The following is a 16,730-nucleotide window of genomic DNA, read 5'->3' as shown; positions in this document are numbered from 1 at the left end:
GCACCATTGGTGATATCAACTTATCAACTTCTTACTAGACTGGATCCATCACTGCAGAAAAAAAGAAAGATACACTGGCAAAAACTGTGCCCATTAACTACTGCTAAGAGATCTGAAAGAAACAGCTCAAAGAAGTACTGTCTTTGCCACATGCCTGTGTATGTATGCTACTTACCGAGTCCTATCATGGAAACTACAACAGATACAAGGAATCCAATAATACGACTTCAAAGAGCAAATTCTCAGCTACAAAACACTATTTTTCAACACAGTCATCACCATTAGCTATATGTTTTTGCCAGTGATGAGTAAGAGCCTGCATGCCACGCTCATAAAAATCTGCACCACTGGAAGTGACACTGTCACTGCTTCCACTGCTGAAAGGCACCACCCACCTCAATGTGCTGACATCCCTTGTTTGGTCTCCATAAGTGCTCAACAAGCATCAGTGAATAACAGTAGGTGAATTTTTTTCCCCATGGAGGAATTCAGCTCTACATCTCTTCTTTATACACCCTTCCAATAAAAACAGCATGAATTCAGGTTTCATCTCATGCACAGCTTTGTGAACTCCTAACTTCAATCCACCATCTTCTTTTCCAGCTCCAAAACAATCTCCTAAAAACATGCTCACAGAGGCACTAGAATGCCACAGTAAATTCAGTTCATTTGAGCCTGATTGTAAGGAGAGGAACTCTCTGACTGAGTCTTAGGCTTATAATAGCATCATACCAACATTGTACCACCACTAATACCACCACAAATCTTTCCTGCCTGCCTCCTTCTTTCCATGAATTAAGGCAACTACTGCTACAAACAGCCACATGTTTTGCCCAGTGAGGATGTGAATGTCCCTTGCCTGGAAACATTCAAGGCCAGGCTGGATGGGGCTGTGAGCAACCTGGTGTAGTGGGATGTGCTCCTGCCTATAGAAGGGGTTTGGAACTACATGATATTAAATTTCTCTTCCAACCCAAACCATTCTATGATTCCTTAACGTGACCCCTCTTAATACTCATCAGCTGCAATGTGGAGGGTACTATCCCACACATTCGTTTCGTTTCTCATGGCTGTACATAATGCCTGTGTTTCTGCAACAAAGTCCATGTAGTCAGATAATACCACAAGTGTAGCCACAGGAACATTTATCCCAGCAGCCAAGCATGTGATCAATCTGGAATGGCACCAGCACAGGGAAACCTGGAATCCCTTTAGTACAAACAGAGGAGGAAATTCTTTACAGAAGGGATGGTGTGGATTTGGAACAGCCCAGGGAAGCTGTGGATGTCCCATCCCTGGAGGTGTTCAAGGCAAGGTTGGACGACACCCTGGGCATGATGGCGTCTGATGCTGGCAGTTCTGCTTATGGCAGGGGCCTGGAAGTAAATAGGCTTTAACATCTTTTCCTACCCAAATCATGCTACTGTTCAGTGATTCAGTAAACCTATTCAATGTGATCATGTTATTGAAGGCTGGAAAGCACACATTTAACCTATGTGCACATACCTATGTATGGCACAACCTATGCACATGACAGAACACAGCAGTTTTGAAAGAGTCAGGGTGCTTTGTAAGAGAACTTATCCATTCTGTGGACAGCAGCATGGATACATAAACTTAAAGGAAAGGAAATAAAACCACAGCGGATCCTTGCTGAAAAAAATCCTGCAGTTATTCTAGACATAGAAAAAAACAATTGTGCTTTTTCTGTGCTTGCTTTTTAATGCCCAGAGGGAGCACAGTTGTCTTTCTGACCTTCTATGGAAGGTTTTCGTTACACTTTCACACACAGTTAGTTTTCAAATATAAATATTTCTCACTAATGATTTACAAGCTCACTATATCACTTCAGCTTTCCAATCAGTTACAATGACGTTTGTTTCTTTAAAAAGGACTTTTTATCAGAAGTGGAAGGATGTCAGCACAACAGTGGAGCCAAGGCTGATTCTCCTTGTGACCAGAGTTTCCTTTGATAGATTTGTTGAAGTTTATAGCACTTGTAGTATAGAGCAGGAATATATAGGAATAAATAATTATTGCATGGCTCACCAGCGCTGTTTCTGCAATTTGTAATCAGCAGCATCAGGTAGAACCAGAATCACAGAAAGGCCCAGATGGCAGGACCCAAATACACATAGCACAGCCACTGAAAGAGGAAGACATTCAGGAAAATTTTAAGCAGCTTGAGCACTGCTCCTAAATACAAGTGGCTTGATTTGCTCCAGAAGACATCTGAAAGGATACAGAGTATGTATTTCACTCTTTTCTTTCCCTTTTTTCCTTCCAAGAAAAGAAAGTCATATATTCGGAATGTTCAGTTTGGATAAGATGACTGTTTGATGCTTATGTGTGCTACTTGACTCTAACACTATTTCTGTCTTTTAGACTTTCTGTTCCTCTTGCTTCTGCCATGTGTAGATTTCATTATGATTTGCTTAATAATGATCACAAGATAAAATCTATATTAAAAGAGAGAGAGAGAGAGAAAAATATCCATGTTGACATCAGAGTTTGACAAGATTTCCTTCAGCTCACCAATAAAACATGAGAACATTCCAAACACAAACATACTGCCCCACCATTTCTTTATAGATGCTGAAAAAGAAAGAGAGGGCTGCGAACAGTGAGAGCTACAATCCACGTGTTTGTTCAGTCTCACTGCAAATGCTTATTGCCGTGCAGATCTGAAATGAAGATTAGCACAAGTTCGGAGTCCTTGCAATGTTAACTTGACATTATGCCTTGCTTATCATTTCTTCGAATAACTTCATCATTTATAACCATCTTCTACAAATAGCTACACATGCAAATTTTCAGTTAATGTTTGACTCTGAGCAATCTGGTTTTGTCCAGTAGGTGTTTCGTGCATTCAGGTTTAAAAGCTTATCTGCATTTAAGATTAATAACATTGACTTTATTTTATGGCGTCTACATGCAGGCATTTGCAAAACAAATCACAGCAGGAATGCACTCTAGTAATTTTGACATGTCAGAATAGGTGGATACAGTCACTTTTGAAAGATATACTGTTACATTGTTTAAAGTTGGATAATTAGAGCAGAATTCTTGAGACAACGTTAACACTTCTGGTAAAAGTTTGTCGATGAGCCATCAACTGAATCAGAAGTTGTGTTATATTCCTTATATTAATTCATCAAAACAATTTATTGCTGTTAATGCTGACACGCTACCCCCAGCCTTGATGAGATTTATTACAAAGTAAACTTATGAAGTGCTCCAGATAAAAGAGAAAACTAGCTTATCGTGTCACATGAATTTGTCACTTATTAACTGATTTAAAAAACCAGCCAGTGCAGTGATCAGACCAGAAGTGCATTTCCCACTGCAGTGAAAGGCTGCGCATTTGAAGGATCACTACAGACCAACCAGAAGTTGTCTAACTCATCAGTTGGCTCCATTAAAATGAAGAGAAAGGGGAATTCTTTGGATAATTCCATTTCTGATGGTCAGAGCAGCTTCCGAAAGTCGAGCAGCATCCCTCCAGCCAGCCCTACAGAGAGTTCTGGATCAGTATTTCTAAGGTAAATAAGGAGGTTTTTGAGTACTCTGTACATACTTGATGCTGGGATGGAGAGTGCAGCAGCACAGGAGGGCTCTGGGACAAAGAGAAAAGCACAATGGCCAAAAATACCTCTTAATTTTTTGAAGGCAATGTACACAGAGATGATCAAACAATTTGTCATTACTGACTGCACTGGAAAAAGGAGAGTAATAGTGAGTGTAAATGGGATATTTGTAAGAAAGGAAAGGAGAGTGTTGTTTTCTCTTTGTGTAACTACTACACTTATTTAGGGGTTTGAATGTGTACAGTACACTAATATACTCGAGTCTTAAAATGACCTCTACGGGGTCATCAAATACTGTCTCTGATATTTGAGTGGATCTCTGTATAAAGCAAATTTAAACTAGGTTAGAACACAACTTGAGAAAATATTTTCGTGTGTGTTTTGGCCTATAGCTCATGTACGCTGAGATTGCTACAGGGGGTTATGACAGAACAATCACAAAAATAATCACAAAAATAATTTCAAGATGAAATCTCTTTTCTTTGAGGTGTAGAGATGCTCGATTGTGGGCTTACAGCTCCACTGCTGGAAGATTTCTGGGCAAATCATGCATATTTTTGACAGCATAGAAAAGTGAGGAAATGCAGTGTCAAAGTATCACTAGCACGTGTCTATGTGATCTGCAGGGATCACCTCTACATATTGTCTGTCTTAAATTATATTCCTTTGTGGCAACATGACAGCTCATGTTACTAATTGGGTAACAAGTATAAATAAGTCTGTTAGCCTCATTTTTTCGTCTTGTGAAATGTTCTGACAGCTTTTTAAGACTCTAACTGTATGTTTTCCTTTCCAACTTAACTGTCCATCAGCCTGCACAAAGAATGAGTAGCCAGAAATTGAGTTTCAATTGGATGTTTTGAGGGCTTTTACCTAGAATTAATTACTTAAAGCCTGCTTTTTGAAACAACATCCACATGGCTCTTCTTGTGCCTCTCTAGATTCAACTTGTAATTAGGCATCAAACAAAAGGACATACAGTGTTGGAGGGAAAGTTCAACACACATTGGTGATATTTACCTGTTTGCAATTCAGGCAATAAGAAGTTTACACTCTTTCCTCTCTCCAGCATGGAACTCCAAGCAGACACTTGCCCACTTCTTATTTACCACGGATAACTGACACATAAAAAGTTACATGTACCCTGATAGCAATGTGATGAATCCATAAAAAGAGCAGAGTTATTTTACTTCTGTTTCTCAATAATCAACCTCTCTGCTAAGTAGAAAGTGGCTGGGTTCAGACCTTCTAGATATCCAGTTTATTCAGTCATTGCTGCTGTAAGAAGGAATATTTGGGGTCACAAAACCTGGTGTGAAACTGTACTTCCAACAGTAGCGAATACAGAATAACAGGATGTAAATACAAGACAATCCAATAAGAAACATGCATCATTGCACTGCACACTGTGAGTTCAATAGCTCTATGGAGCTCTCACTGAACTTGCATTTCATGTGCTTGTCACAGTCATAATTTGCTTATCCAAGACAGGGCGCATGAAAAATCAGGGAAACTATTCTTTAGAAAAAGAAGTTTGGGTTTTCAGTTGGTATTTTCAATACAATCCTACTCACTGAGAAGATACTTGCCATAAATTAAGATGTATCCACAGAGACAATTTTTTGTATTAATGATTGCTCCTGTTCATCCTAATTATTCATGCCTGAGGCCTAAAACTGACTAAACAGCCAAGTTTTTACACACTTCTCTTTGCACTTCACTGTAATTGGCACCACACAGATGAACATGAATTCGCCAGAATTCAGGAAGTTATTAACATTTTCAGACAGGGAAGCTCACAGCTTATCACCATGGCAGCATGTTATTCCTGACACCAAGAAGAACCGATTTCAAAAGCAAATTAAGACTCTGGAACTGTAGCTGAGGTGTCATCCATGCATAATTGTTTAGAGATTTGGACACACATGTGAAGCATTTTATCACTAGGAATACACTGAGTTGCTCTCCCATCTGAACAAAAGATTTTCCAGTGTTTCAGGACAAAACACTGACCAATATAAAAAAAGAAAGAAAAATCTCAGCCATTGGAACCGATCTCTATAGTGCAAGCCAATATCCTGCATTCAGACCTTCTACATTCTTAAAAATCTTCAAGAGTTGACCAATCTTCAGAATGATCCTTAAACAAAACAAACACACTGAATACGGGAAAATGTGATTTTTTAATCAGTTTTATCAGAACTACAGACCAAAAGTTCTGTGAGCACTGTCAAGTGGCAGCACTGAAAAATAATTAAAGGAAATAAAAAAGTGTTGCATGGAAAAGCTAAGATTTCTAGGGGCACAGTGATGGAAATGGATGCCAAAATGTCCCCAACATTGCTTCTCCAATTCTGACCAAGTTCTCAATGTGATCAGTAGAGATTTTTGATGAAATTTTGCTCTTCCTGTACTTCATCCTTGAGAACTGGTGTTCAGACGTGCATATGTTGCCAAAAAGCAATGGTACAAATAAGATGTGACTGTGAAGTGAGGGATATTGCTCTTCTCTAAGAGAGGTCTTATAAAGTTATGGTAAAGACACACAACCAAATCTTGAGTTCAATATCTGATAGCAATTATTTGCATTCCATCACAGGTAAGGTATTTGTGTTGACTGAAAATGGAGTCACAAGTATACAATACACACACACATATATATATGTATATATGTATAGCAACCTTGAGGCTTATGTTCAAATTCCTTTGCCAAAACAAAGAGCAAGACTAAATACTTTTCTCTGTTTACAGGGCTGTGTTTAGGATATTTATCAGAATGCACAGTTGCCATAAATTAATTTATCATTGCATTGCACCATCCCCATGTCCTGATTTCAAGCCATACCAGTCACACACTGATGTGACTGTTGCTGAGCAATGGGTGCACGCCTGGGGCCAGGCCAGGCTGCTAACTGGGGAAGAGCAACCTCCATGATACACTTAATACATTTTCTATTCTTGCACTGTGTAAGTATGCAGTGTATATTCTGCAGCTCTTTGATCTGTTGTGTGAAGAGCATGGATATCAAAATGGAAGTAAATGTGTTGATAGGGTACACATACAATGTGTCACACATTCACTGTGAGGGAGGCTGACACCACATCATTAGCACTCCATAAATTTTGTGAATCTCTCTGCTTTTCTTTCTGGGTGCTACAGCGTATAATTGCAGTGTAGTCTGTTGCATTCACTTGCTTCAGAATTCAGCCACAACAAACAGTCTCAGCACTCCTCACAGTCTGTGGTGAGAAATTCTCCATCCAGCAGTCTCCTTTACATGCCTTACACATCTACCTCCATGTCTAAAGGGCAATACAACCTCTGCAGTAAGCTAGGCTTCTTTCAACAGCAACGGCAGAAACCTATAAGTAGATGCAATTCTACCAAAAATATGAAGTGAAACCTGTACAAGAAAAGTAAAATGTCATCATAAATATCTGATTACTCTGAGTAGCAACTAGGAACTGCAACCACTACCATCAAACCAGACTGATACATTAGTTTCATGAAAGCAAGGTCATACATTCTACTAGTTTTATGGGTTTGTTGCCTTCTATTTGTTTGCTTGTTTTGATTAAAAATATTAAATATTAAAATAATTTTTGTTATACATATATGTTAATTACATTTTTTAATGAAAGTAATGCCTCCCATTTTATTATAATGGACTATGATTTTAGAAGAGGATGTTGGTGGTAAGGCATCCAAGGGTGAACCTTCCCACCAATATTCTCTTACATTCTGTTGCCATACAACACAAAGGGGTGGCCTGGCAAAATGGTGTCCAACATAGAAGTATGGGTGAAATAAAAGTGTGTCATAGAATTCCTCCACATAGAACAAAATTGCATCTATTGTCATTTTACAATGCTTGCTGAATAGTTATAAAGAGCAAGCAATGGATGTGAGCACAGGTTGGGCATTTCAGCAGCAGTGACACTGACAGTCGATCAGCTCCACTGGTGCAGATTTTTATCAGCATGGCATGGAGGCTTTTGTTCAGTGCTGGTGAAAATGCATAGCTAACGTTGACTATGTGGGGGGAAAACAGTGTCTTCTTCCCGAGAATTCGCTCTTTGTAGCTGATTTCATTTCCGTGGACGTAAATACAAGGCATTACTTTTGGAGCGACCTTTGTATATGCAACCCGCTATGAATTCCCTCTATACAATGTGGCCCCGGCAAACCCAAAGGTTGGGCACCCATGGAAAAAGAAAACATTGTAATTGATTCCTTGTGAATGGCGATCCAGACAGAGTGCTGCAATTTTGTTTCTCTGTCTTTTCCCATGTAACTTAAATTATTTCTGTTTTTCATACTGCTTCAATTCTACTTTTTTCATCCTTTTGTTGTTTTACCCTTTTCATCCTTGTTTCACCCTTTAATGTAGATTTTTTCAGGGCAGGAACAGTAAAAGATCCTTTGCACTCTGTTTGTTTGTTTTTGCATCTATAAGATTCACTGTGACTTACTAAATAAAAACAAAGTTCTTGATCATATTCCACCCACATGAGCAGCTGCACATTATTTAAGAGTTTAATGTAACACATTCAGAATACTGTTATTCAGAATTTTCTCGCTCTAGAATGCATTATTTTGCTCTGAAGCTGCTGCACCACACAGATTTTGATGAAGTGTAGACTCTGTTTCTTTTTCATACCCTCCAGAAAGAACAAGCTAGAGCAACCCTTACTACTTCCACTGGCATTAACAGAATGTAATAGGAAAGAAACACTAAAGAATTGAAACTTTGCCACAACCAAGGCTCTGACAAGAGTAAAGACATAACCATATGCTATCAAGCATTATTCACTTTTAATGCCTAGGCAGCAAGCATCCATTTATTTCAATGTAACTTTCTTTTTACAGCAAATGCCTTGGCTATTCAATACAGAATGCTTTGCATACCTCAATAACAGAGCTGGTCAAAACTAGAACAGAGATGAAGCTCCAGGAGACAAGAGACTTCTTCCTTTTCTCATGTACTGTGGTTGAGGAATGAACCTCTGGAGAGGAGTGAGCAATACAGGCAGGAGCAGCATTTCTCTCACGTAGTTAGATCTGTCAGAGATTGAAAATCAAAGCACTCAGAAGGTGACTGATTTTATTTGTTCAAATATTTAGATGTCAGATTCTCATTCAGCATTATTCTGCTGGAGGGAGCAGAGCAACACAAGGGGACCGAAATAGCAACTGATGCATTTTTAGTGCATCCCAGTAATGAAAAGCCTTCAAAAACAAGGCAGAGGGCAGGCAGTCACTATTCCTACTGATTCCAGACATACTATGCACACCACAGTAGCACACAAAGATAGCAAGAACCATTCCTAGGGAACCCAAAACCTCACATAAAATGCTGCACCCAAGCAAAGGAGCCTGGGTCCAAGCAGATGTGGGAAGACAGGCCTGTTCATAAGTAGGCTCCTGCTCTATTTGTAGCCCAAATGGCTGAAGTCAGACCTATTCTGTTATCCTTTCCATGAATGGGACTCAGCTATACAGCCACAGTCTGTGTAAGGTGGGGAGTGAAGCTCTGCAGGCAGTGCTAAATCTGCTCGTGTACTGAGTATGAGAGCGTGAGGCAAAGGAGTTTCACAGGTCTGGGACATAACAGGTGTGGATGATGTTTCCTATAATCCACAGGTCCTTGTTTTCCATATGGGCCTTGGTTTTTACACTAAATAATGCAAAAAAAAAATATTAGTTAATGTTTTATCCCAGAAAATATTCTTCCTAAAATGCAGAGCAATTTCTCATTTTCTGCAGGCTCTGTGCACCCAACCAGCTGTGGCAGCCCTGAACTTTTTACCCTTTAGCTCTTCTTTCCCCTTAGTGAGTTCCCAGATATAATGCAACATTTCCTAACACCAGGCTCTTCCTCTTTTACCCTGCACAAGCATCAAGAAATCTATGAATCTTAGTGGTGCCACCCATAGGTATATTTGTGTCTATATTTTCCTAATATCCACTGAGAACACTCCCATGTATGTATTTTGCCCATGAAGCTCAGTGAAGAGCCTAATAGCTATGAAGAAAACATTATGATTAATTCACAGATATATCCTAAGATGTTAAGCCATTAGAACTGACCCTTCCTTAGAGCTTCTGTGCCAAGACTGGCCTTTTCTCAGGTCACCTACTTAAAGCCACAGACTCTTCCTGCAAGATGGTGTTTTGTGAAACTAATATCTCCATACACTGAACAGTCACTCAGCCCTTAATCAGGTAATGAGAGCACTTGCCACGTGTGTATACTCACATTTTGTGCTCGTCGTGTAAAAATGGTTTGCACCAGAATGCTTTGGCAGCTGTGGCTGTGTGAAAGATTCCCCTACAACCTGACAAGCACCGAGTGCAGGAACCTTCTTCTAGGTTCTATTTTTCTTTTCTATTTCTTCTACTTTTGCCCAGTTTCCCACTGCTGACCAACCCGCCTGGGGTGGTGCTGAAGAGAAAGAGCATCCTCCAAAGTGGATGGAGGAGGATGGACGGCCAGCAAAGCCCCCGTGGGATAGGGATGGCTGGCGTGGCAGGGTGGGTACAACAAAGAGCTCAACTACTCCACCACCAGCCTCAGCACTCGGGCGAAGGGGGAACCGTTTCAAGCAAGGCTTCCTGAGCGCTCCGCCCCCGGCTCCACGGCGGCGGGTCCCGCCCCGGGGAGGGAGCAACAGCGGCTCGGTCCGTCCCGTCCCGCCGCGACGGCGGAGGGTCGCGCAGTGCGGGGCTGATGGTGCTGATGACGGAGCAGCGCTGCGATGCGGAGGAGTGTAAAGCTGGGCGGCAGGGCGGCCGGAGGGAGCACAGGAACGCCCTGCATCTGTGAGTAGGGCGAGGAACGCGGAGCGGGGCTGTTGGGTTCCGTGGTTATGGGGGTCGGTGCGCATTGGCTGTGCGAAGAAGTTAGGGATAAAGTGTCGAGGAGCGTCACGCCGAAGCTTATCCGCCATCCCCGGCGGTTTCCGGCTGATTGCAGAGTTGTGCTCCGCTCCTCCGGAAGCCCGAAACTCAGCCAAAAAGTGCTCGTGGAGAGCGGGGCTGGGCTGGAACGCAGCGAAAATGCACCGTGGGGAAGGAGAACTGGATGGTTGTCAAAGGGCACCGAGACCGAGCGGCTCCCGGGTGGATCTTCTCCTTCCGAGGAAGCCTTGGGTGGCTCGGACGGTTCTTCGGACAGGGAGTGACCGCCAGGCGATGACCGTGCTCAGACCGAGTAGATGGCAACTTCCTTCCCCGGCTGCCGGTTCAGCAGGGAGCGAGCTGTCCCAGCGGCTCTGCTTGGACGGAGCACCTGGGAAAGGTGATACTGGAAATGCTGTTTCATAGAAGAGGAAGAAAGAGAGAGAGAAGAAATCATTACTTGCTCCTAATGTGGGATAATTCTTCTCCTCCAAGTATTTTTCTTCAAACAGATGTAATCTCTGGGAGAAAAGAAAGGAAAAAAAAGGAAAAGGAGAACAAGTTGCCAGCAACCAGTTCCCTTCCTAGAGGGAAAGTCTGCAGAGTTCTGTGTTTTTGTTGGGTTTTTTTTGTTTGTTTGTTTGTTTGTCAATAGTCATCCCCAGTCTTCAAGAAGGTGTATTCCCAAAGTTTATATCACAGTTGCCAGAAATAACGCGCCTGTTAGAGAGCAGCAATAGTCAGAGCTTATTCTAAGTGTCCAATGTCCTGCGTGGTACAGCCATGTCAGCAACTTGACATAACAAGGGAGACATAGCTCTGTGACCTCTAGAACATTTTGACTTCCAGCCTTGTGTCCTCATCTCTACATGGAAATATGGCAACCTCGTTATTCATGAATAATATGAGGTTATTCAGGTGTTCAGAACTTGTGTCTGATTCTGCACTTAGGGCCAGGAGCACCAGACAGCGTAGAAATAAATGTAATGTTGGAGTTACTAGATGATGCTTTGTTTTGTCCCATGTTTGAGAGGTGAATCTAGTGTGGTTTTAGAAGTCTTAACCAGCATGGTAAATGTTGGAAACTCCTTTTTAGCATCTCCAATGTGAGGAAAGGTTGAGTAACCTGGGCATGCTCAGCCTGGGGAAAAGAAGACTTGAGGGCATCCGATAAATGTTTATAAATATCTGAAGGGAGGTGGGAGACAAAAGGATGAGGCCTTACCAACAGGACAAGGAACAGTGGCCTAAAACTTGAACATAGGGTTTTCCATACTAACATGCAGAAGAGCTTTTTTACACTAAGTGTGATGCAGCACTGGGACGGGCCACCCAGAGAGGTTGTGAAGTCTCCTTCTATGGAGATATTTAAGAGCTCTCTGAACACCCAACAGTGCAAGCTGTTGTAGGGAACCTGCTTTAGCAGGGGGTTGGATTCAATGGTCTATTGAGCTCCCTTCCAACCCCTGCAATTTTGTGGTTCCCAGCCATCAGTTTTTGTACCTACACCTAGAATGTGGATATCATTTGGGACAGCTTCTTGGTTTTTTGTTCTGCAGGCTACAGAGTACTCAGTAGTGCTGGTCTGAGCAACAGGAGAATGAAAGTATTGGGGTAGTAGAAAATGTTGAAATGTTAGATGAGGAAATTGTGTTAGTATGTAATAGCTGGAAATGAAGTTGGAATGTATTTGCCAATTTTAACTGATAAGTGGATCCCCAAAGAAGTGCTGTGTTAAGTTGGCCCAGAGTTAATGTCTAAGGGAAAGTAACATTGGTTTGACTGAAGTGCAACTGCAAGGAGGCTTTCAGCTGAAGAACAAAGGCAGCATCTTGGTTTTGATTCTTTCAGAGCTGAAAAAGTCATAAATAAGCATGTGCATGTTGGGATGGAGGGGGTGTTCTTTCATTTCATGTGCTGCCAGGGAACAGTGTGCTACCAACAGGGCTTGTGCTGGCTTCTAGTAGAAAAAATACCACCAGAGTTGCAGAGGTCTATGGAATCTTAACATTTTTCAAAGCATAAGGGGGAGATATATATGTGTGTGGTTATCTGTACTTCCTTGTATGCTTCCTCACATGCTGTACATACCCTCGTATGCTTAAAATACTATTCTATATAGAGATGGACTTTGTAGCTCAAAATGCATCTGCAGCCATAGTGGTTTCACAGGGGGGTAGGTGTTTCTGATAGGTTGAAGCTGCAGAAGCGTTTGTTTTAGTTGATTGATTTAAAGATTTGATCTGAGATTATATTTATCTGCTCCGTGATTCAGGAATCTTTGCACTGGAAAATTTAAACATGTTCCTACTGATTTAGGAAATTGGATTCTCTGGCGTATTCAGTAATAGGCACATGACCTCTACAAAGCTTGCATGACATTTACAGAACAAAACACCACAGTGGTTTCACTGGGCAGAAGATGCATGTTGTTATTATGCACACACAAAGGAGTGTTGTGCCAAAACTTCACTGCTAAGTGGAGATTAAGTGGAACACTGGAAGTTCCTGGGCATAAAACACTTCCAAATGATCATCAGTGACTGCTGTATCCTAGCATGGATAGCTGGTGTGTGGTACAGCACCAGAAAGAAATTAACTGTTGCATTGTACAGAGCAGACGTTGATTTCTCTGACTTGCAGTTTGGGTGTGTTTTTGGGACGCTTGTGATGTTGCTTTAAGAAGTTGGAAGCCTCACTGTAAGGACTGCTGCTGAAACAGAAGTTGTATCACAGGAAACAGTGCTGTGCATTAAGGAGAAATGGCAGAGATGTAGTAACATGCAGTACGTATTCAGTGTCAGCATCTTTCTCTTTCCACACGTGTTTGATTATGTTGTGTCAGGACAGAAATTTCTGGTTTCCACAAGTAATGTTTGTCCTGAGACCATTAAATCTGTCCGAGTTTAGGGCAGTGTGTTGAATTACTGAATAGTAAGGTGTTGCTAACAGTAAATGGAGCGACGTTGCAGGCTCAAGGTAGCATCCAGCTACCGAGTTTAACTTAAACAAATGAGGAGCTGAGACTTACAACACTGAAAGATTTGGAAACTTTTCCTTTTTTTTTTTTCCCTTTGAACAGAATAGTGTGTAGGTCCTGGGGAAGCTGTACTGCTGAAAGCAGCAGGAAATGCTTGCACTCTAAGTATGTACTAATGAGAAAAGAGAGAATGTGATTTTTATGGTGCTTTACTCTGTGTTGTGCTGCAGTAACAGATGTTACCTCAAAACTGTTTGCCAGTTGATAAGTGAGGAGATTATTAATTGTCTGACCTGTGCATAAATACAACTTATTATCTTTTGTCTTTAATTACTTTACTTGAGAGAAGTATAAAAAATGACAGAGATAAGTGGTGATTATTTACTACTCATTAGAAATTTTAAGCTCTGATCCAGATCCTTTCCAGCAGCTAAACTCCTACTGCGTGTTATGTAAGGCCTTTTATTATTGTTATTATTATTTCTGTTATTGGTTGTTTGTTTTTCAAGTATTGCAGGGCAACGTAGGTGTGTGCCTACATACTAGAGAGCATTCATACTAGAAAGCACAATGCATTGTGTTTTTTAATTCTTGCCTGTTAGTTCTTCCTTATTCTTTATAGTGTTGTTTGTACCGTGTGACCTGAAACTAAGATTATGATTGTAAAGTGAAACATTTCACTTTGAGGTGTGACATAATAGAGTTTTCTGGCCTGGACAACTTTTATTTGTTCATTATAATTGGTTTTGAATTCCTCCTTTTTATTTTTCTTCCTATTATTCTTATTTTGTTCATGTATATACATGCTTAAGTAACGAGGCAACATTTCTTTAAAAGAAAACCAGCAAACTTGTGTCATATGTAAAAGCATATGTATCTCATGAATCTGAACTGGTCTTTTCTTTGTACTAAAGCGCATCACTGATTAGCCTGAAACACTCCCAGTTGTGCTGCCTTTACTCTTCATTTGTGGTCTATGAGAACTGCTTCTTGGCCACGTAATACTCTTTGCAGATAAGCGTTAGGCCCTGGGATTGATTGCTGGTGTTTGACAGGTGATACCATGCTTACTGATACCACTACTGTGACCAGTAGCTCCATGTTCTGTACATGGTTGTTGCCACGTCCATATACTACACGGGTTAACTGGAAAGCTTATACCCACATCATCTCAGCTAGACTGGGACAAAAGAAATTAACTTGCAGTGTTAGAGCTAGTCTGTGTTTTCACTGTGTCTTGAAGCAGGCGACATAACCTTTAGCCCTCAAATAAAAAGTATACCTGGCACAGACAGTCTTCAGGCTCCATCCCTGAAAAATAGCACACTAAGGTGAGGAAGGTTAGTGAAAAGCTAGCAGGAAATAATGTGCAAGTTGCAGGCAGCAGAGAAACTCAGCAGGACACTGGATGTAGAAACAGAATGAAGTGCTCCTCCTCTCTGGTAGAAAACTTTTGGATATTTCACTGTGAAGCAATAGTGCAAGCCATTAATGTGTGCCTCACTAGGCTTGATTAGAGGCCTAGCTTGCTTCCCTCTTCCTTGCTAGCTTACTAATGCACTCCTTCTCCTTACTTCTTGTTATTTTTCTGGAGTTTAGCCTATCTAAACACAAATCACCTATATTCTTGAGGACAGTTTTGTAATTACCACTTGCTCTTGCCAAAGTTTTGTTTGGCCCTCTTCTGGACAAGAAGCAATGCTGTAGTACAGAAGTCTAATGTGTAAAATAATTGTATATTTGCCCATTAGATCTTTGGAAATCTTATAGTATGTGTATAATTGCTAAGGCCAGCATAGGAAGGAATGATTGTTGCTATGCAAAATGGCATGTAGACCATGGAAATACTCAGTAAAACGGAGATTTACAGAGCATTCAGACTCAGTGTCCTGTGATGCAGGAAATAGAATGACAGCCTGAGCACAAGAGATCTGGTCACCATTTGTTACATCTGATTCTAATAATATATTTTTCAAGACTATGGAAGAAAAATGATTCTTTATATGCTGTGTTACAGTCAGAGGCACTGCTGTGATTAATGCTGGTTAGAACCATTGTTGAGTGTAACAGCATTTTTTACTGTGAAACAATAACTTTTGTATAAGGGAAATTTATATTGTTCTTTTCTATGAATACATAAGCAGGTCTGTAAATACATAAATTATAGATTACAGAGAGAATTACGGGAAAATTTGAATTTTTAGACCTTTGGACAGCAGGGAGCCTCTAGTAGTTACTTCACTTCAGTTGGTTTTCATCCTTAATGTGAAGTGTGATGAAACAGGGTAGATGGGCGCAATTAGATAATTATTTTCATTTCAATGGGGCTTTAGGCTTCGTTGTGTACTTTTCTTGTTGGAAAACCTACAAAACCAAATGTTGTTGGGCACTCTTTTAACTAACTCCTTTAAGGTGGTTTTTTTGTGCACAAATTGTTGCCTTTTGTGCAGAGAAACCTCATTAACACTTGTAGATTAACTGTTGTCAACACCTGGAATCAAAGAAACTGCTACATGATAAAACCTCATCATACTCCTATTCAGGAATATCCTGATTGAAAAAAAAATTGAATTGAAAAGAACCTTTTTTCTTTTGCTGTTTATTTATTTATATTTTTTGCCATGCATTTTGTCATCTATTAAAACAGTTTGCGTGCAGCTTATAGAGTTATTATGAAAAAAGAGAAAAGGAATGGATCAAGTGATTCCTGGCAGATTTAGTTTATCACTATGAGAACAGTGGAAGGAAATAAGGTGTATGAAGGTTTGCTTCCAAACTTCTACAATCTGTAACACTTTTGCTTTCTTAATAGCAGTCACTAATATAATTGCTTGTGGCTGGGTTTTTGTTTCCTTGATTATTTGTTTATTTAAATCCTGATGCAGTCCAGCATAACTACATGCATTTTCTTTTCTCAAAAACGCAGTTAATGCTGGCAGCCAAGTCTCAGATCTTCTCAAAACTTTCCGCATAAAGGCTGCCAGCCGGGGGGGGAATTAAAAGAATGCATGCTCCAATCCAAATATGAAGGAACATCTTCCCCTAAGGCATGAGTGTCCAAACTTTCTGCTTTCCTGGGCTGCACTGAGTGAAGAGGAATTGTCTTGGGCTGCATATAAAATATATAATTATATATAATATGTGCTTCATCCTTGAAAACAGTTGCTCACAAACATACATACGGCCAAAAAGAAGTTACATGAATAAAATGTTGCTGTGAAACAAGGAATTTTTATTCTTTTCTCATAATATAGGTCTTATG

The 16,730-nt window shown here is 40.6% G+C and overlaps 1 protein-coding gene across 5 annotated transcripts in view; it reads left to right on the top strand.

Moving 5' to 3' along the window:
- Positions 1 to 3,360: 3,360 nt before the first annotated feature.
- Positions 3,361 to 16,730, top strand: part of GRAMD2B (GRAM domain containing 2B) — a 33,377-nt gene continuing 20,007 nt past the window's right edge. Inside the window, exon 1 of one of the 5 annotated variants that reach the window (XM_015850030.1) lies at positions 3,361 to 3,542. In XM_015850030.1, the coding sequence (XP_015705516.1) occupies positions 3,424 to 3,542 (119 nt within the window). In that variant the 5' untranslated portion in view covers positions 3,361 to 3,423. Of the gene's footprint in view, positions 3,543 to 10,238; positions 10,411 to 16,730 lie in introns of those variants that run through there. The other 4 variants (XM_015850029.1, XM_015850028.1, XM_015850027.1 and 1 more) reach the window with 4 other exon arrangements.

The sequence above is a fragment of the Coturnix japonica genome, chromosome Z (genome assembly GCF_001577835.2).
Source record: "Coturnix japonica isolate 7356 chromosome Z, Coturnix japonica 2.1, whole genome shotgun sequence".
In the NCBI taxonomy this organism is placed as follows: domain Eukaryota; kingdom Metazoa; phylum Chordata; class Aves; order Galliformes; family Phasianidae; genus Coturnix; species Coturnix japonica.
The sequence above is the reverse complement of the archived record's forward strand: the minus strand, read 5'-3'. Positions and strand labels throughout refer to the sequence as shown.